Here is a 20,392-nt window from a genome sequence, read left to right as displayed (position 1 = left end):
CCCAAGCTTTCGGTGGCATATCTCTCACTTCCAGGGCTGAGTCTGGGCCAGAGGACCCCAAACCCTGCAGGTGAGTCCTCCCAGGACGCCTGGGACCCACATCTCACTTGAGCCCTGGGAACTTGGTGGGGGGCGAGGTAGGGGCACTGGGATTCTAAAGTGATGCTGGTGAAACCTGGAAGGGCTCCTGAGCTGGGGAGTGAGGGGTGGGGAGGTCCTGGGACTCAGCCTCTGACTTCCTTCCAGGGACCTTCCACAAACCCATCATCTGGGTTGAGCCTCTTTTGTGCAGCTTCGAGGTGCCCGTGTAAATACACTGCATGCAGAGTTGGCATGTGCAAGTGAGTACACAGCCCATCAAGGAGCGTGCTACAGTTGACATGCAGTATTTGGAGAAGGAAATGGCAATGCACTCCAGTATTCCTGCCTGGAGAACTCCATGGACAGAGAAGCCTGGCAGGCTACAGTCCACAGGCTCTCAAAGAGTCAGACACGTCTGAGGGACTAAGACTATTCTCAAGGCTCTGAACTTGAGAGTACAATACTTTCCCATTCATATAGAGATAAAAAGTTGAAGAACAGATAGAACTTTTTGTCTTGTCAGGGGCTTAAAGGGACATTATGACCAGACCTGCATGGACAGCTTTGAGGACAAAGGATTCCAGCATTAAAAGTTTTCCACAGTGGAGTGGGCGTAAGTATAGCTATGGCTGATCCATGTGGATGTATGGCAGAAGCCATCACAGTATTGTAATTGTTCTTTAATTAAAAATAAATAAATTATGGGGAAAAAAGTTTGCAACAGAACTTCACTGGTGGTCCAGTGGTTGGGAATCTGCCCGCCGATGGGGGTACACTGGCCTGATCCCGGGACTGGGAAGATTCCACATGCCATGGGGCAGTTAAGCCCGTGGGCCACAAGGCCATGTGCCTAGAGTGGGTGCTCCACAACAAAAGAAGCCACAGCGATGAGAGACCCTGAACCACAGCAAAGAGCAGCCCCCCTTCCCACAACTAGGGAAAGCCTGTGCACAGCAACAAAGACCCAGCACAGCCATTAATTAATTAAAACACTGCAACAACCAGCTACACCTCCTCCTCTTTTAGTGTGTGTGTGTGTGTGTAAGTGTGAAAGCGTGAGTTCACACTTGGGTATTTAATCTGTATTGTTCTCTCTTCTTGGAATTTTCTTCCCCGTGGGTTATTTTACATTCAGTAAACACTGTTTGACCATCCCTCTCCCCCGAAAAAAGCCCGTCTGACTCAGGTAAGATGGTTCTTTGGGGCATGAGTTCACCATCTTGTTGGTTGGCTGGCTTTCCAAATAAAGTCACTATTCCTTGCCCAAAGACCTCATCAAGCAACATGAGGTTGAAATCAGAGCACATTCATGAGATACTGGTAGAGGTATTGTTCATTTTAGACAAAATCCATAAACATCACTCTCACAATTGATATCTGTGGTTTAAAAGAAGATATGCAGATGGCCAACAGGCATATGAAAATATGCCCAGCATTGCTCATTAGTAGAGAAAGGCCAACGGACACTGGGATGAGGTACCCCCTCATACTGATTAGAATGGCCATCATTAAACAGTTGATGAATAATAGATGCTGGAGAGCATGAGGAGAAGAGGGAAATCCTCTTACACTGTTGGGGGAGCAGAAGCTGGTGCAGTCACTGTGGAAAACAGTATGGAAGTTCCTAAAAAAACGAAAAACAGAGTTTCCATATGATCCAACAATTCCTATCCTGAGCATATATCTATAACAAAACTATACCTTGAAAAGATTCATGCACCCCTACATTCATAGCAGCACAACTTACAATAGCCAAGACATGGAAACAATCTAAATGTCCATCGACAGATGAATGGATAAAGAAGATGTTGTATATGCTTATACACACAGAGAATGGAATATCACTCAGACATTTAAAAAATTAAATAATGCCATTTTCAGCAGCATGGATGGACCTGGAGATTAACATATTAAGTGAAGTAAGACAGAAAGACAAAGACAATTTTCATGTGATATCACCCATATGTGGAATCTAAAAGGAACGTATCAATGAAACAGGAACAGACTCACAGACATAGAGAACAAGCTTGTGGTTGCCAAGGAGGGAAGGACTGGGAGCTTTGGATTAGCAGATGAAATCTATTTACACATAAAATGGATAAACAATGAGGTCCTACAGTATGGCACAGGGACTTCAATTCAGTATCTTGCTGTAAATCATAATGGAAAAGAATATATTTGTCAAGCTGAATCAATTCGCTGTACAGCAGACATGAACTATACTCCAATAAAATTTTTTAATTAAAAAAAATGTGTGGTTTTTATATCTGCAAGGAAACATTACGTGGCAGTAAAAATGCACAAACTGAAACAAAGAATACTGACCAATTCTGAAACATGATATTAAGTGAATAAAAGGAAATTTTAAGAACCCTGTCTGTACTCTTACTCCATTACATACATAATGATCAAGAGGAGACCAGATTTATTACTTAGGGAGCATAACTAATCTAAACATCCCCACCCCTAGCAAACTGGTGCAGAATCACAGCCATTACTGAGGTTCTATCATGTCCTTGAACAAACGCTGACCTGGGTGTGTGTCTGCCCTTGGAATCCTGAAAGTGAAGTCTCTCAGTCATGTCCATTCTTTGCGACCCCGTGGACTGTAGCCCACAAGGCTCCTATCTCCATGGGATTCTCCAGGTAAGAATACTGGAGTGGGTTTCCATTTCCTTCTCCATGGAATCTTGAAGCAGCTGGAAAACTTTGTCCTGGTTTGGAACTGATTGTTGTGGACATGTCCCTGACTCAAGCATTCTGGAACTTGGAAGTCTCTCCTTTACACATTTTTATGTAGAAAGCAAGGTTGTCCACCTTTTTTAGCAAAACAATTCCTTTCCCCCCCAAAAAAAACATCTTACACACATTTTTCTTTTGTGTACATGTGTGGTCCTTGGATTGGAAAGGGAGAAAGAGAGAGAGACAGAGAGAGTGTGTGTGTGCAAAGTTTCCACTCATAGTCAGGAAATAATTTCAGATATAAAGAAGAATCAGGGGAAGACAAATATCACATGATATTGCTTATTTGTGACATCTAAAAAAATGAACTTATTTACAAAACAGTATATTTTGAACTGTGGTGTTGGAGAAGACTCTTGAGAGTCCCTTGGACTGCAAGGAGATCCAACTAGTCCATCCTAAAGGAGATCAGTCCTGAGTGTTCTTGGAAGGACTGATATTGAAGCTGAAACTCCAATGCTTTGGCCACCTGATGCGAAGAGCTGACTTATTTGAAAAGACCCTGATGCTGGGAAAGATTGAGGGCAGGAGTAGAAGGGGACAACGGAGGATGAGATGGTTGGATAGCATCACCGACTCAATGGGCATGGGTTTGGGTGAACTCCGGGTGTTGGTGATGGACAGGAAGGCCTGGCATGCTGCAGTTCATGGGGTCGCAAAGAGTCGGACATGACTGAGCAACTGAACTGAACTGAACAAAACAGATTCACAGAGAATGAACTTATGGTTACCAGGTGGGATGGTGGGTGGGGGGAGGAATAGATTGGCAGTTTGGGTTTGACATATACACATGGCTATATTTAAAATGGATGACCAACAAAGACCTACTGGATAGCACAGGGAACTCTGCTTAATATTCCATAACTAGCTAAGTGGGAAAAGAATTTGAAAAGCAATAGACACATGTCTATGTATAACTAAATCACTTTGTTGTACACCCGAAAGTAACACAGTTAGTTTCTTAATCACCTATACTCCACTATAGAATTTTTAAAAAATGTTCAAAGAGCCATAATATGCATGTCTTCTTCTCTTGTAAGAATGCAGAATCAAAGTGTCTATTAATGAGTCCTTAATTGGCAAACTGCACTGAGCCTGAAATGTGAGGTGGGAACATGTGATTTCTCTTCTGCAAAGAGTTAAGGTTAATGACATTTATCATGAGCTTGGGAAAAGCATCCTGCATGGTATATACTGAATGTCTTCAGAAGGGCTATCTTTCTTATGAAGATCATCTTTTAAAGCATTTTTATTTTATCAGGGCAACATACCATCTCTTATTTAAATGATGAGGGGATCATTGGAATTCATGGACATTCAGGTTGAGGATACATATTAATTATAGCTGTTTTCTCTGCACTGAACCCCATGGTTTGTTTCACAGAGAATGAGTAACAACATGTCAACCAGGAAAATTAATTCCAGGTTACATGATTGGGGAAAAAATTGTTTTAAATTCAAAAGCAGAGAGGCCTTATTTTCATCTTTGCTGAAAATAAATTAGTGGGTTTTTTTTTCCTGTGGTTACCATTTACCATTTAGTAACCCTGCACATTTTTTAAATTTTGTTTTTGGCTGGGCTTCGTGGCTTGGGGGCTCTCATCTTAGTTCCACAACCAGGGATTGAACTTGGGCATTCAGCAGTGAAATTGGAGTAGCCACTGGACCACCAGGGAATTCCCAGACCTGCACAACTGAAGCAGAAATCTTTATCAAAAGAAGGAAAGGAATTGGATCAATCTTCTTCAAACAAGATATTCATAGAAATTAAGCCTCTAAGTTGGTATGGAATCTGCCTGCAGTGCAGGAGACCTGAGTTTGATTCCTGGTCGGGAAAATCCCCTGGAGAAGGAAATGGCAGCCCACTCCAGTATTCTTGCATGGGAAATCCCATGGACAGAGGAGCCCCGTGGGCTACAATCCATAGGGTCACAAGAGTTGGACACCGCTTTGCAACTAAACCACCATCACCAACATGGTATACACTGAATCACCATTACTACTTCCTAAAGGCAGCAAGATCTGTTGGAATCCTCTTACTTCGATAGTGTTTAGGGAAACAAAAAGTGACCATCGGGTCATGAGGCGTGCTCTGTGATGCGGCTCAGGTCAGACTTCCATCCCTGGCGTGAGAAGAGGCTGGCCATCTTCCCACGTGACATGAGCCAGGCTGACTGTACCAACAGCACGGCCCGCTTCTGCATCCTGTGACTCTGTCAGCTTTGCTCAGTTCTGCCTCCTGTCTCACAGAAGCAGAGCCATGCGCCCCACACTCCTCAGCCTCCTGAGTCTCGGTGAGTCCGGAAAAACACAGTCAGAGAGGGTTATGGTGGAAATCGGGGGGTCTTCACACCACTGACCAGGTTCCCTGGATGAGGGTGCAAGGAGCGTGGGGTCCATCAGGACAAGCCATCTCTGACAGGCTTTTCCTTCTAGGATTCTGTGTGAGTCTGAGGATCTGGGCAGCTGTGGGTGAGTCCTCCCCATCCCTTATTTCTCAGTTGAGCAGAGCAGTTGGGGCTGATGCAGATGACACTCGGGGCTGGGGTGAGACCCCTGTCAGTACAGTGAGAGCCCCGTGCCCTGTGGATCCCAGGTCCTCCTCTTGGCCTTGATAGTCATCTTCACTGTCCACAGAGGTTAGCCCACCTCTGGACTCTGGACCTGAAGGCACAGTGTGAAGTCTGGGAGCTGGGAGCTAGGCCCACTGAGTGCCATTTCTATCATGAGAGGGGAGCAAGAGGCTGCAGCCCACAGACCTTCCCCTACAAGCTGGCTCCTGGTATCTCCAACCAGCCCTTAACAACAGGGTCTGCAGGACCGCCTGCTAGACCTGACCCCAGGGAAGGGTCTGGTCATCAGGCAGGGCCACCTGGCCCTTGTCCCACATTTGATGTGTGATTGTAGGTTAGCTAACAAAGGAGCGAGGTTCAAGGTTTACTTCCTTCTTTTTAGTCAAGTGCCTTTTTCACTGCTTAGTTGTGTTAGTGTTAGAGTATCGTGTCTGACTCCTTTCGACCCCACGGACTGTAGCTCAACAGGCTCCTCTGTCCATGGAATTTTCCAGGCAAGAATACTGGAGGGGGTTGCCATTTCCTTGTTCAGGGGATCTTGCCAACTGAAGGATTGAACCCTGATCTCCTGCCTTGCAGGAAGATTCTTTACCGTTTTGAGCTACAACAAATGCAACAGGGAAGTCCTTTCGCTTCTTGTCCATGCATCAATTTTTCTGTGGTGTTTTATTTGCCTTCATCGTGCAGCTTGTGGGATCTTAGTTCCCTGATCAGGGATCAACTCGGGCCCTTGGCAGAGAAAGTGCCAAGTCCTAACCACTGGACTGCCCAGGAATCCCCAGGTTTTTTGTGTTTTGAGAGAAAGGTTTTCAACGTTTTGTCAACCCAAAGAGTGATTCATGTCCTGAGAATTTCCATGATATCTCTTCTTGATTGACTGTGTCTCTGTCTGTCCCCAAGCCCCAGGTGTCCTTGAGCATCAGGGTGATGCACTTTAGGGGAGGAGAGTTCGAAGAATTAAAGGGGAAGCCCACCCACGAGGGCAGTGAGGAGAGCTGAGTGTTCCAATTTTCTTCACAAAGCCTGTGTCTCCTTCTCTCCTAGGTGAATATGAGAAGCTGTCTTTGTCTGCCTGGCCAAGCCCCGTGGTTCCCTTAGGACAGACTGTGACTCTTTGGTGTCACTCCCGTTCTCCACTTAAGAGATTCACACTGTTCAAAACAGATGAGAGAAGGCGTTTGCCTGTGCTCCAGGGACGTTATGTCAACAACTTCACCCTTGGCCCTGTGACCAGAGAACATGCTGGGTTCTACATGTGTTCTCGAGCCTATTGGTCTGCACCCAGTGACCCCCTGCAGATTGTGGTCTCAGGTAGGAGGGGTGCAGCCCAGCCCGGGACAGCTGTGCCTGCAGGCAACCCTTCCCTAGGTCCACGTCCCAGTGCAGCCCAAGACTTCCTCAGGACTCCCAGCCAGGACCAAACCAGGGAAAGAGAACCCACTCTGAGAGTTTAAACTCAGGGTGTTGAATAGAGGGATGGGGTGCCCCAGCGCAGGAAGGATGAGCTGCCCTAGGCATGAGTTAGACAGGATGCTGCCACTGCCTACTGGCAGGGAGGATGGGGCACGACCCTGATCCAGCACCTGCCACCCAGTAGGGAGTTGTAATCCCATATGAAGGAGCTAGAGCCCAGGGAGGAGTCCAAGGAATGTCTCAGAGTCATGAGGTGGGGTCACAGGTGGGAAATGTTCCCTTTTCTCCACCTCCACCCCAACGTCCTGCAGTCAGCGCCCACATTCTAGATGAGTGTGAAGGGAGCCAGGGTATGCATCCTCAGACCCACCCGAGCCCCCACCACGCATATTAGGGATGGGATGAAGCTGAGAGCATGGCAACCCACTCCAGCATTCTCAACTGGAGAATCCCATGGGCAGAGAAGCCTGGCTGGCTACAGTCCATGGAGTTGCACAGAGTCGGACTCAACTGAAGTGACTGAGTATGCATGCATGAACCCAAGAGCAGATCCAACAGCTAAAGAGCTTAGAATGAGCACAGAGGAGGCTGGAGGTCTTGAACAAAGAGAAACATGAGCCAGACATAAAAGCATGAGCCAAAGCCCGAGAACAAGGCTAAAGAGAATGCAACAAAACACACAGGAAGGGTAATTGGCTCCTCTGGTAAATGGGGAGGAGTTTTACACCTTCAGCTCTCAAGGGAAGCGCTGAGGCAGGGTGACCCACTGAAGCTCACAACCTTTTTGCTCCTAGGTGTGTTCACAAAACCCTCCATCTCAGCCCACCCAGGGCCCCTCATGCAGCGGGGAGAGAATGTGGCCCTCCGCTGTCACTCACTGGTGGTGTTTGATAAGTTTATCCTTCACCAAGAAAGCAGCACAGGTCATTTCCAGATATGTGGAGAGATGTTCACTGGTGGGCATGCCACAGCTGACTTCGTCATTGGCCCCATGACTTTGGCGACTGTGGGCAGCTACAGATGCTACGGCTCTCTCAGCAGCTCCCCCTATGAGTGGTCAGCCCCCAGTGACCCTGTGGACATTGTCATCACAGGTGAGTGTGTCCAGACCAGTCCCTTCTGCTCTCTGTGTCACAGAAGGTCTGGTGTCCAGTCCAGCATCAGTACTGGGAGAGAATGACAGGAGTGTAGTGACACTCACAAACTCAGGAGAGGGAACAAACCAGAGAGAGGAGGTGTGAACACAGAAGGGAAAAGAGAACAGAGTCCATGCCATGTGCTAAGGAGAAGACACAGCCAGTGACAGAGTGAAGGAGCAAGAATGTGAAAGAACGACCAAATGGAGGAAAATGTACCAGAGCAGGGACCCGGGCAATTTCCCACTCAGGCAGCCAACGATGGGTGGTTAAGGGGTTGGTTTCCTGCTTTCATATCAGAGCTCCCTTCCTCTGTCAGCAGCACACTGTGGTACGAGACACACTTGCAGTCCAGCCCCTGGGTGATCGAGATGGAGGTCGACACCCTGACGTTGCTCAGCTCGCGGTTTAACGCATCATCTGCACAAAGAGGAGGGAGAGGTCCCTCCACCCTCTGCACTAAGGAGTCCCTTCCAGCCCCTGGGGGTGTGCAGGGCAGCACTGAACACACCCTCAAGAAAGAGGTGGTCAAAGATCCTGTGAGATTCTGGCAATTTTCACTCCATGATCTCTTCTTCTGGGTCAATGCCATGTTTTCTGATGGTCCTCAGCAGTAATTAGCAGGTTCCGTTTATTTCAAGAGAACCACACATCTGGTTGATTTTTAAAATTTATTTTATCTTATTTATGTTTGTTGAAGTCTAGTTGATTTCAGATGTTGTTAATTCCTTTTGTACAACAGAGTGATTCAGTTATTCATAAACACGTATTCTTTCTTTAAAAAAGGATTTTAAATGACACTCGATTTGAAAGTTATTTCTGAACTTTTCCCTGTCTGGGTGTCCCTTACTGTGGGGCTTTCTCTCCTGGCAGTGGGCGGCCTTCTCATTGCAGTGCTGATCTTGTGGCACACTTTGGGCTTTAGTCCTATACTTAGGACTAGAGTTACTTTGTGCTCTAAGATGAAGGTCTCCTCCTTCCAGGTCTGTCCAAGAAACCCTCTCTCTCAGCCCAGGAGGGCCCCGTGGTGAGGTCAGGAGAGAACGTGACCTTGGTCTGCAGCTCCGAGAGTGCCTTTGACCAGTTCCATCTGCTCAGGGATGGGGAGAACCTTGGGTGCCCACTTGCTGGAGGGCGGAGCCCCCATGGAGCACTCCAGGCAGAGTTCCCTCTGGGTCCTGGGACCCCAGCCCACAGTGGGGTCTACAGGTGCTACGGATCCTTCACTCACTCTCCCTACTTGTGGTCAGACTCCAGCGACCCACTGTTCCTGTCTGTCACAGGTGAGGAACCTCTTCCTGGCCCATGCTTTGTTGTTCCTGTTCAGTCGCTATGTTGCCCAACTCTTTGCCACCCTGTGGACTGCAGCACGACAGACTCCTCTGTCCTTCACTATCTTCTCCACATGGATCATCAGCCTTGTAGTGGTGAAGGGGCTTTCATACCTCAGTGAAGCTATGATCCAGTTGTGCAGGGCCACCCAAGCCCAATGGATCATAGTCAAGAGTCCTGACAAAACCTGGTCCCCTGGAGGAGGAAATGGCAGCCCATTCCAGTATTCTTGCCTGGAGAACCCATGGAGAGTCCCATGCTTTACAATACACTAAATCACATTGCAGTGGCCCAAAAGGCAGTTTGCTTTTTCCATAATATCTTACTGTATCACTGAGCTCTATGTCAAGGTCTCCATGCTGGCGTCAGGGGACCGTAGGGCTTCTGAAGAAATGGAGGCAATGAGAACCAGAGAGGAAGAGAGATGGTAGATGGCATCTCAACCCTCTCCAACATCCTGTATGGATGCTCCACATCAGAGTCCTGGCTATCCAGGCAAATAAAGAAAAAGGTGAGGGTAGACCCAGGAGGATGAGAGGCTGGGCTCATTCGGGAGGATCAGAGATTGCATAGGCCCCTTGTTCTTAGTGTCTTCCCAGTAGCGCCTCTGACATACAGGTGATTTGCCAATTAAGGAGCATAGATACTCATTCCTGGTGCAGAGAGGATGTCTCTTGCTTACAGCTGTCTTTCATCACCAGGCATATCCTTCCCACCTCCTTCCACCATCTCTTCTCTGGGATGGAGGGTCTACTCAATGCATTCACGGTGAGGGACCAGAAGCTCTCCCCTCCCCCATCAGTGCTCTGAGGGATGACTGAGTCAAGGACAGGCAGGAAGTCAATCTTCCAGAAACAAAAGTCCTCCTTTGGTGGGGCGAGGAAGGTTACTGTTCACCACTTCTGGCTTTTTTCCCCTAGGATCCTCTACAGGTACTTGCCGATCAACCATGGATCCAGACACCACAGAAGGTAAGCAAGATGGTCTCCTATCTCAGCAAATTTCTGAGAAGACAGAGGGTCCCTGTGTGAGTGTTGGTTCTACCACCTCCCAGTTCTGTGCCTTTGGGCTCCTCAATATTCCTGTCATGTCAGCATTTGAAATCATAGTCTGTATTAGAACCTGAGAGGGCATTGAGTTTCTCATTCTCTGGAGGGGGAATTTCTAAATTGAACAAAGCGAGACCAAGTGACTTGACCCCATGCTTAAGGGAGATTCTTACCCTCCATCACCAGGATCTTAAGGAGTGATGCAGGGGGACAAGCTGAGAATTTTAGGGAGCACCTTAAATATGTGCTATTCCTCTGTTAGTGTTTTATGAATTAAACATTCCACATACAGAAATAGAAGTGTCATGTCTTCTTGAGGATTCCATTCCAGGTATATGTGGATGGAGGGGGAAATATATGGAGGATTAAAGCGGTCCCCATTCTTGCAAAATCACCACGCTGTGTCATACGGGGCAGCAGAGAAAAACTGCATCAGTGCCATGGGGACCTTGGTTCAGACATCTGCTGGTCTTGCATGGCCTCTTTACTTCATCCACTGCTAGGATCTCTCCTGGATGCTTTGGTACCTCCTGGGAAGTGGAGACTATACTGATCAGGTTGAGAGCTGCTGACACACTTTGACACAAGGATACAATAACTCCTGTGTGTAGGGGCAGGGTGTATGCAACAAATAACCAGACCTTCTTCCGTTGGCTTGTTGGCAGAAGCACGGCTTCCTCAAGGCCACTCCAGCCAGCTGCACCTTCTCCTTAGGCTCTCCGTAGCCTTCATCTATACCAGCATCTTCCTCGCTGTTCTTGTCTGTCACTGGTTACCCATAAAGTAAGTATGAAGAGCCAAACTTTCACTGGTGTTCTACCCACAATCATAAGTCTGAAGGAGGGAAGTACAGCGTCATCTGACCCAGGGGGAGGCGGCCACAAAGCAGAGAATGGCATTTTCACTTCCTGTAGGTTAAAAACTGATTTCCATTGTTGTAATCCCTGAATGATATCCTCCAGAGACCCATGGAGCCCTGTTCTTTTTAGGACAATATGTGTTCATTTATTCTTAGCTGCATCAGGTTTCAGCTGCAGATTGGGTGATCCTCACTGCTGTGCTGGGGTGCAGTTCAAGGCTCCAGAGCTCGTGGGCTCAGGAGTTTCAGCATTGAGGATAGTTGCTTCAAGGCATGTGGGATCTCAGTTATCCCACCAGGAATAGAACTCATGCTCCCTGAACTGGAAGGTTGACCCTTATTCCCTAGGCCACCAGGGACATTCCAAGCCCTGTCCTTCCTTTCAACCACAACCATCTGTTCTTCTCCCCTGTATGATCTTGGGAATCCACTGATATGCATTAGAGGATGGTCCATAACAGAAGATGTAGGATGGGCTCTGTGTGTTTGCACAGATTCCTGAGAGAGTCTGTCAGTGGCTGGGCTTATATGGGATTTTTTTTTTTAATTTACTGGAGTAGACAGACTCCAACCTTGGGAACTCCCTTGCTTTTTAGGCTTTGATGTCCCCACCAAGATATGCAGGTCTAGAAGAATCGCCCCCACCCCAAGAGCCTTGACTCTCTTCCATTCGCAGATGTTGCCATCATGGAAGGAGAGCCCAAGGAAGACAGAACAGTGAATGGTGAGGTGAGTCCCCCCAGATTAAACCCTCCCCATAGCCCGAGCCCCTTCAATGCCCAATGCCCCAGCCTTCAAAGATCACATTTCATTCCATCATTCACATCTCCTTCCTCTCAGGACCCAACAGCAGAGGATGTGATATTCATCCACTTGAACTACAGGACCCTCTCTGAGATACTGTTCACTCCCACTCCCCTGAGCCCCATGAACTTCTTCACCGAGACCAGTATCTATGAGGAATTCGATGTAAACCAAGACCATGCTGACCCTGACCTGGCCCCATCCTTTGAGCACACAGAGTGTTATAAATTGAAGAGCTAGATCTCTTTTTAGAGGGGTTCCTCCGTGGGCACTCCTTCTCCTCCTCCAAAGAGGCCAACAGCTCTGCAGTCAAGAATGGATTCCAAGAATTTTAGGATCGTCTTCAAAAATCCCACCAAATCTTAGTAATCCCCTGGCTATTCTAATACTCTATTTTAACTATGTAACCTTTTTGGGGGAAGTTATTCTTATCAATTGTACATACTGGGTAGGTTACCATGATCATCCTACCTTTTTGAAAATTCCAGTAAAGCATAAAAATTGCAAGTTGATTCTTCAAATTATTCAGTTTAAAATAAAAGAAAGCCTTTTAAAAAACCTGTTAAAGCCTTTAAAAAAAAACAAATCCTTTTTTACAAGGATGAACTTGTTTACAAGAAAGAAACAGACTTGTAGACTTGGAGAACGAAGTTAGAGTTACAAAGGGGAAAGATGAGAGGAGAGATAGATTGGAAGTTTAAGAGTGACATGTGCACACTGCTATATTTAAAACAACATGCTTTCCATGAAACAACAATAAAAGCAATGCAAGAAAAAAAAATCAATGCAAGTTGGCCAAATAAAAAGATGAAGTATATTATGTTTGAGATATCCAGTGTGGTGCCACTTGCCACATGAGGCTGCATGTCTGTGTTCTAAGTCGACTCAGTCATGTCTGACTCTTTGCGAACCTACGAGGTTGTGTAGGTCGCTAGGCTCCTCTGTGCATAGGATTCTCCAGGCAAGAATCCTGGAGTGGGTTGCTATTCCCTTTTCGAGGGAATCTTCTTGACCCAGGGGTCGAACCCACGTCTCTCATGTCTCTTGCATTGGCAGGCGGATTCTTTACCACTGAGTCATCGGGGAAGGCCCCTCAATCATTTCCCAGATGTATTCACTGAGGGTATTGGGGTTCCAGGGGTATAAACAAGACAACAAGATCCCCCTCAGTCTGGATCCGCACTGCCCAATAAAGTAGTTACCCATCCTTGTGGTACAGACAATGACTCTACACGTATAGGAAGTGAAGCATTCAGTTCTTTAGTCACACCCACCACATTTCAAGTGCTCAGGAGCATCATGTGGCCAGGTGCCATGGTGTGGACAGAGCAGATGTTAAAAAGTCCCATCATCGCAGAGTATTCTACTGGACATTCCATGCCAGATCACTGAGGGCTGCAGAGAGAACACTTGTCCCAGGGAGGCTTTGCACATGTTGTGTTAATCCACTGATACTTGCATGTTTTGTCTCTTTTGCTTCTTTTCACCAAAGCCAAGGATTTGAGAATCTTGTGCCTTTTAAGTTATCAACTGGTGGCACAATGTGGCTTGGCTCAACCAAGCGGAGGGCTGAACAGGATAACACCATGAGGACCCCAGTGTGAACTGAGCTGGCCAATGGGGTGAAAATCAAGCTCCGTGGAGCCTTAGTTGCTCATTGAGCTCTCTGTGTGTGATGTCTCTCCTGGCTTAGAACTAAACCGCCCAAGAACTCTTTTACCAAGAAATGTCAGGATCGCTTAAAGTGAAGACATTGTGGGGCTCCTGTGTTGCTACTGTCACTGTTTCCATTTTCCCCCTAATTACCTTTTTTTTTCTTTTGGCCTTTAGGTGCAGGAACAGATGTCATGATCTTTATTTTTCTGAATGTTCACAGTGTAGACATGAACCCCAGTTATTCTCATATATCTTCTTTAAAATATATTTGAATGTTAGCATTTGATGCCACATTCTGCAGAATCTGAATTCTTCAAGCAACTAAAGAAAATGGGTTTACCTGGGTCATGGGTGTATTTCTACTGTGTGGCACCAATGCCTGGTACACAGTAGGTGCTCTGCAATGATTTATGAACTGACTGAAGATGAGAAGTAAATTCCATATCAGAACGGGAGCTATCCACAAGTCTACAAGCAATAAATGCTGGAAAGTGTGTGGAGTAAAAGGAACCCTCTTACACCGTTGGTGGGAATGCAAGCTAGTACAGCCACTATGCAGAACAGTGTGGAGATTCCTTCAAAAACTGGAAATAGAACTGCCTTATGACACAGCAATCTCACTGCTGGGCATACATGCCGAGGAAACCAAAATTGAAAGAGACACATGTACCCCAATGTTCATCGCAGTACTGTTTATGATAGCTAGGACATGGAAGCAACCTAGATGTCCCTCAGCAGATGAATGGATAAGAAAGGTGTGGTACATATACACAGTGGAGTATTACTCAGCCATTAAAAAGAATACATTTGAATCCGTTCTAATGAGGTGGATGAAACTGGAGCCTATTATACAGAGTGAAGTAAGCCGGAAAGAAGAACACCAATACAGTATGCTAATGCATATATATGGAATTTAAAAAGATGGCAACAATAACCCTGTATGTGAGACAGCAAAAGAGACACAGATGTATAGAACAGTCTTTGGACTCTCTGGGAGAGGGGGAGGGTGGGATGACTTGGGAGAATGGCAGTGAAACGTATAGTATCACATAAGAAATGAGTCACCAGTCCAGGTTCGATGCATGATACAGGATGCTCGGGGCTGATGCACTGTGATGACCCAGAGGGATGGTATGGGGAGGGAGGTGTGAGAGGGGGGTTCAGGATGGGGAACATGTGTACACCCGTGGTGGATTCATGTTGATGTATGGCAAAGCCAATACAATATTGTATAGTTGACAAAAAATATCATGTTGGTTCCCGGTATTTAGAAATGAAATTTTAAAAAATACCATTTACAATAGCAACAAAAAATCAAATACCTAATTATAAATCTAACACGATATGCACATATCTATGTCCAGAAGATGATGAAACAGTGTGGAAAAAAATCAAATAGAATCAAAGTAAATGAAAAAATTAATAAATAAAATAAAATTCCAAAGAAAAAATTTATGAACTGACTGAAGAAAAGAAGTAAATTCCATTTCTGGAGGGGACTGGGAAAATAAACTCATGAGTCCTAGTTGGAGCCAGACTGTCCATGCTGACTCAGGATGAGAACCTGGGTCCCACCCTCTAGAGCAGACGGTCAGACTGGGCAGAAAGAGAAAAAGCTGAGAACTCAGCTCTGGGCTGAGATGCCTCTTGAGCCCTGCCTGGAAACATCTGCGCTGGGTCCATGGAGGGGCCGCCCCCTGCTGCGGCTCCACAGTCATGGGAACCCCGAGGAGTGGCAGCAGCCCCCCAGGGATCACATCCTGTTTGTCCTCTAGGGCCTTGTGGTCTCCTCATCTGTACAGGGTGGGGGCAGGGGAAGCTGGGGGCTCAGAGCTGCAGACATGCCTTCCATCCTCTCTGAGGTTCTCCTCCTCGGCCAGATGTGCAGGGCAGGGAGGGGACCGCAGGAGGGCACAGGACACCCACCCTGCCCCCAGTTCACGGGAACCACAGGGCTCAGGCAGGTGGAGGGGCCAGGGATCCTTATGGGAGAGAATCAGCCCAAGCTTTTGGTGGCAAATCTCTCACTTCCAGGGCTGAGTCTGGGCCAAGGGACCCTGAACCATGCAGGTGTGTTCTCCCGGGTCTCCTGGGACCCATATCTCACTTGAGTCCCAGGAACTTGGTGGGGGGCAAGGTGGGGACACGGATTCTAGAGTGATGCTGGTAAAATCTGGAAGGGCTCCTGAGCTGATCTGGGGAGTGAGTGGTGGGGAAGTCCTGGGACTCAGCTTCTGACTTCCTTCCAGGGACCTTTCACAAACTCACCATCTGGGCTGAGACTCTTTTGGGCAGCTCAGGGTGCCCACGTGAATACACCATATGCTGAGTTGGAATATGAGAGTGAGTACACAGACCATCGGGGAGTATGCTGCAGTTGGCCCGCATTACTTGGAAAAGGAAATGGCAATGCATTCCAGTATTCTTGCCTGGAAAATCCCATGTACATTGGAGCCTGCCAGCCTACAGTCCATAGGGTTACAATGAATCAGACATGACTGAGTGACTTCATTTTCTTTCATTTTATTTTAAAATTTATTTATTTTACTGGTTCTATTTTTAATCTCATCATACACATATTTTATTGAAGTGTAGTTGACTTACAATGTTTCAGGTGCACAGCAAGGTGATTTTCAATTATACAAGCACACATACATTATTTTTCACATTATTTTCCATTTTAGGTTATTACAAGATATTGACTATAGTTCCCCATGCTATACAGTAAATCTTAACTGCTTGTTGCATATCTTTTTAAAATTAGACATCTACCATTGTATTCATACTTCTATTTTTAAATTTACGGTATATTCTACATCAGTGTTATGCTACACTTACAGTGAAAGCATGATGCCAAAATCCCACCATGTCCACGTTAAAGTAAATGGAAAACAATGGCAATGTTAATTGAGGGAGGAAATACTGAATCGCATTATGTTACTGGTGGGCATTCCTGGTGAATCAGGGGATAAAGAATCTGCCTGCAACGCAGGAGACTTGAGTCAACTCCTCAGTTGGGAAGATCTCCTGGAGAAGGAAATGGCAACCCACCACAGCATTCTTACCTGGAGAACCCCATGGACAGAGGAGCCTGGCGGGTCACAGCCCATGGGATCACAAAGAGTCAGACACGACTGAGGGACTAATCTATTCTCAAGGCTCTGAACTTGAAAGGTATAACACTTTCCCATTTGTATAGAGATAAAAAGTGGCAGAACAGACAGAACCTTTTGTCTTGTCAGGGGCTTAAAGGGACATTATGACCAGACCTGCATGGACAGCTTCAATAACAAAAGATTCCAGATTTAAAAGATTTCCGCAGTGGAGGGGACATAAGTATAGCTATGGCTGATCCATGTGGATGTATGGCAGAAGCCATCACAGTATTGTAATTGCCCTAGAGCCAATTATACAGAGTGAAGTAAGCCAGAAAGAAAAACACCAATACAGTATTCTAATGCATATCTATGGAATTTAGAAAGATGGTAATGATAACCCTGTATGCAAGACAGCAAAAGAGACTCAGATATATAGAACAGCCTTTTGGACTCTGTGGGAGAGCGCGGGTGGGATGATTTGGGAGAATGGCATTGAAACATGTGTAATATCACATAAGAAATGAATCACCAGTCCAGGTTTGATGCAGGATACAGGATGCTTGGGGCTGGTGCACAGGGATGACCCAGAGGGATGGTATGGGGAGGGAAGTGGCAGGGGGGTTTAGGATTGGGAACACGTGTACACCCGTGGCAGATTCATGTTAATGTATGGCAAAACCAGTACAATATTGTAAAGTAATTAGCCTCTAATTAAAATAAATAAATTTAAATTTAACAATTAATTAATTAAGGGGAAACAAAGCTTGCACCAGGACTTCCCTGGTGGTCCACTGGTTGAGAATCTGCCTGCCTATGGTGGGGACACTGGCCCGATCCCGGGAATGGGAAGATTCCACATGCCTCGGGGCAGTTCAGCCCATGGGCCACAAGCACAGGTGCCTAGAGCGGGTGCTCCACAACGAGAGAAGCCTCGGTGATGAGAGACCCTACACACAGCAAAGAGCAGCCCTCACTTCCTGCAAATAGAGAAAGCCTGTGCACAGATTGATGACCCAGCACAGCCATTAATTAGTTAATTAAAACACTGCAACAACCAGCCACACCTCCTCCTCTTTTAGTGTGTGTGTGTGTCAGTGTGAAAGTGTGAGTTCACATGTGGGTATTTCATCTGTATTGTTCTCTCTTCTCCTTGGAATTATCTTTTCCATGGGCTAGGGTTATTTTACATTCAGTAAACACTGTTTGACTATCCCTCTCACTCCCCAAAAAGCCCATCTAACTCAGGTAAGATGATTCTTTGGGAAACAAGTTCACGATCTCATTGGTCTGCTGGCTTTGCAAATAAAGTCACTCTCCCTTCCTGAAGACCTCATCACTCTGTCCCTTGACAAACAACATGACGTCGGACTCAGAACACATTCATGAGACATTAGCAGAGATGTTGTTCATTTTAGACAAAATCCATAGACGTCACTCTCACAATTGATATCTGTGGTTTATAAGAAGATATGCAGATGGCCAACAGACATATGAAAAGATGCTCAGCATTGCTCATTAGTACAGAAAGGCAAATCGACACTGCAAGGAGGTACCACCTCATACCAATCAGAATGGCCATCATTAGAAAGTTGATGAATAATAGACGCTGGAGAGGCTGTGGAGAAGAGGGAAACCCTCTTACACTGTTGGTGGAGTGGAAACTGGTGCAGCCACTGTAGAAAACAGTATGGACGTTCCTCAAAAAAAAAACAAAATCAGAGTTTCCATATGATCCAACAATTCCAGTCCCCAGCATATATCTGGAAAGAAACTATACCTTGAAAAGATTCATGCACCCCTATGTCCATAGCAGCAAAATTTATAATAGCCAAGACATGGGAACAGCCTAATTGTCCATTGATAGATGAATGGATAAAGAAGATATATATGCTTATACAGACAGAGAATGGAATACCACTCAGACATTAAAAAAATGAAATCATGCCATTTGCAGCAGTATGGAAGAACCTGGAGATTAACATATTAAGTGAAGTGGACAGAAAGAGAAAGACAATTTTCTGTAATATCACCCATATGTGGAATCTAAAAGGAACATATCAATGAAACAGGAACAGACTCACAGACATAGAGAACAGGCTTGTGGTTGCCAAGGGGGGAAGGACTGGGATCTTGGGATTAGCAGATGAAATCTATTTATACATAGAATGGATAAAGAATGAGGTCCTACAGTATGGCACAGGGAATTTTATTCAGCATCTTGGCATACATCTTATTGGAAAAGAATATATATGTCGAGCTGAATCAATTTGCTGTACAGAAGAAATGAACTATACTTGAATAATTTTTTTAATTTTATTTTATTTTTAAACTTGACATAATTGTGGTTTCTATATCTGCAATGAAACATTACATGGCAGTAATAATGCACAAACGGAAAGGACAAATAATGCAGATCAATTCTGAAACATGATATTTAGTAAATAAGAGGAAATTTTAAGACGGGTGACTGTACTGTTACTCCATTACATACATAATGACCAAGAGGAGGCCAGATTTATTACTTATGAAGCATCACTAATCTTAACGACCCCCACCCCCAGCAAAATGGTATGGAATCACTGACCTTACTGAGGCTCTTTCCTGTCTATGAACAACAGCTGAACTGGGTGTATGTCTGCCCTTGGAGTCCTGAAACAGCTGGGCCATTTTGCCCCAGTTTGGAGTTGATTGTTGTGGACACGCCCCTTACTCAAGCATTCTGCAGCTTGGAAGTCCCTACTTGACATATTTTGTGTTCATGAGTATCTAGGAAGCAAGGTGGTCCACCTTTTCAGGCAGAACAAATCCCCCTCCCCAAAAAAACATCACACTCATCTTTACACACGTTATCTTTGTGTACATGTGTGGTCCTTGGACTGGAAAGGGAGGGAGAGAGAGAAACAGAGAGAGTGTTGTGTGTGCAAAGTTTCCAGTCATAGTCACGAAATAATTTCAGATGAAGAGTCAGAGAAAGACAAATATCACATGATATCGTTTATTTGTGACATCTAAAAAAATGAACTTATTTACAAAACAGACTCACAGAGAATGAACTTACGGCTACCAGGGGTGATAGTGTCAGGGGGAGGTTAGATTGGAAGTTTGGGACTGACATATACACACGACTATAATAAAAACGCATGACCACAGGGACCTACTGTATAAAACAGAGAATTCTACCTAATATTCTGTAACTACCTAAAGTGGGAAAAGAATTTGAAAAGCAATAGATGCATGTGTATGTAACACTGATTCACTTTGTTGTACATCTGAAACTAACACAGTTAGTTTCTTAATCACATATGTTACAATATAGAATTTTTTCATATTTTCAAAGAGCCATAATATGCATGTCTGGTCCTCTCATAAGAATGCAGAATAAAAGTCTCTATTAATGACTCTTTAATTGGCAACCTGTACTGAGCCTGACATATGAGGTGGGAACATGTGATTTCCCTTCTTTGAAGAGTTAATGTTAATGAGATTTATCATGAGCTTGGGCAAAGCATCCTGCATGGTATACACTGAAGCACTGTTTCTACTTCATAAGGCAGCAAGATCTGTCTGAATCCTCTTAGGTTTACAGTGTTTAGGGAAACAAAAATTGACGATTGGGTCATGAGGCGTGCTCCATGATGCAGCTCAGGTC

General features: G+C 45.6%; 1 protein-coding gene across 1 annotated transcript; it reads left to right on the top strand.

The window, feature by feature from the left end:
- The first annotated feature begins 5,083 nt into the window (after positions 1 to 5,083).
- On the top strand, positions 5,084 to 11,913 carry LOC129631926 (putative killer cell immunoglobulin-like receptor like protein KIR3DP1). Its single transcript, XM_055553222.1, has 8 exons — positions 5,084 to 5,117; positions 5,260 to 5,295; positions 6,441 to 6,707; positions 7,604 to 7,903; positions 8,929 to 9,228; positions 10,198 to 10,248; positions 10,992 to 11,109; positions 11,862 to 11,913. The coding sequence occupies exons 1-8, from the start codon at positions 5,084 to 5,086 to the stop codon at positions 11,911 to 11,913; spliced, it is 1,158 nt and encodes a 385-aa protein (XP_055409197.1).
- Positions 11,914 to 20,392: the final 8,479 nt, after the last annotated feature.

This window comes from Bubalus kerabau, chromosome 17 (genome assembly GCF_029407905.1).
Source record: "Bubalus kerabau isolate K-KA32 ecotype Philippines breed swamp buffalo chromosome 17, PCC_UOA_SB_1v2, whole genome shotgun sequence".
Lineage (NCBI taxonomy): Eukaryota > Metazoa > Chordata > Mammalia > Artiodactyla > Bovidae > Bubalus > Bubalus kerabau.
Note: the sequence above shows the minus strand (reverse complement) of the source record. Positions and strands in the feature narration are given on the sequence as shown.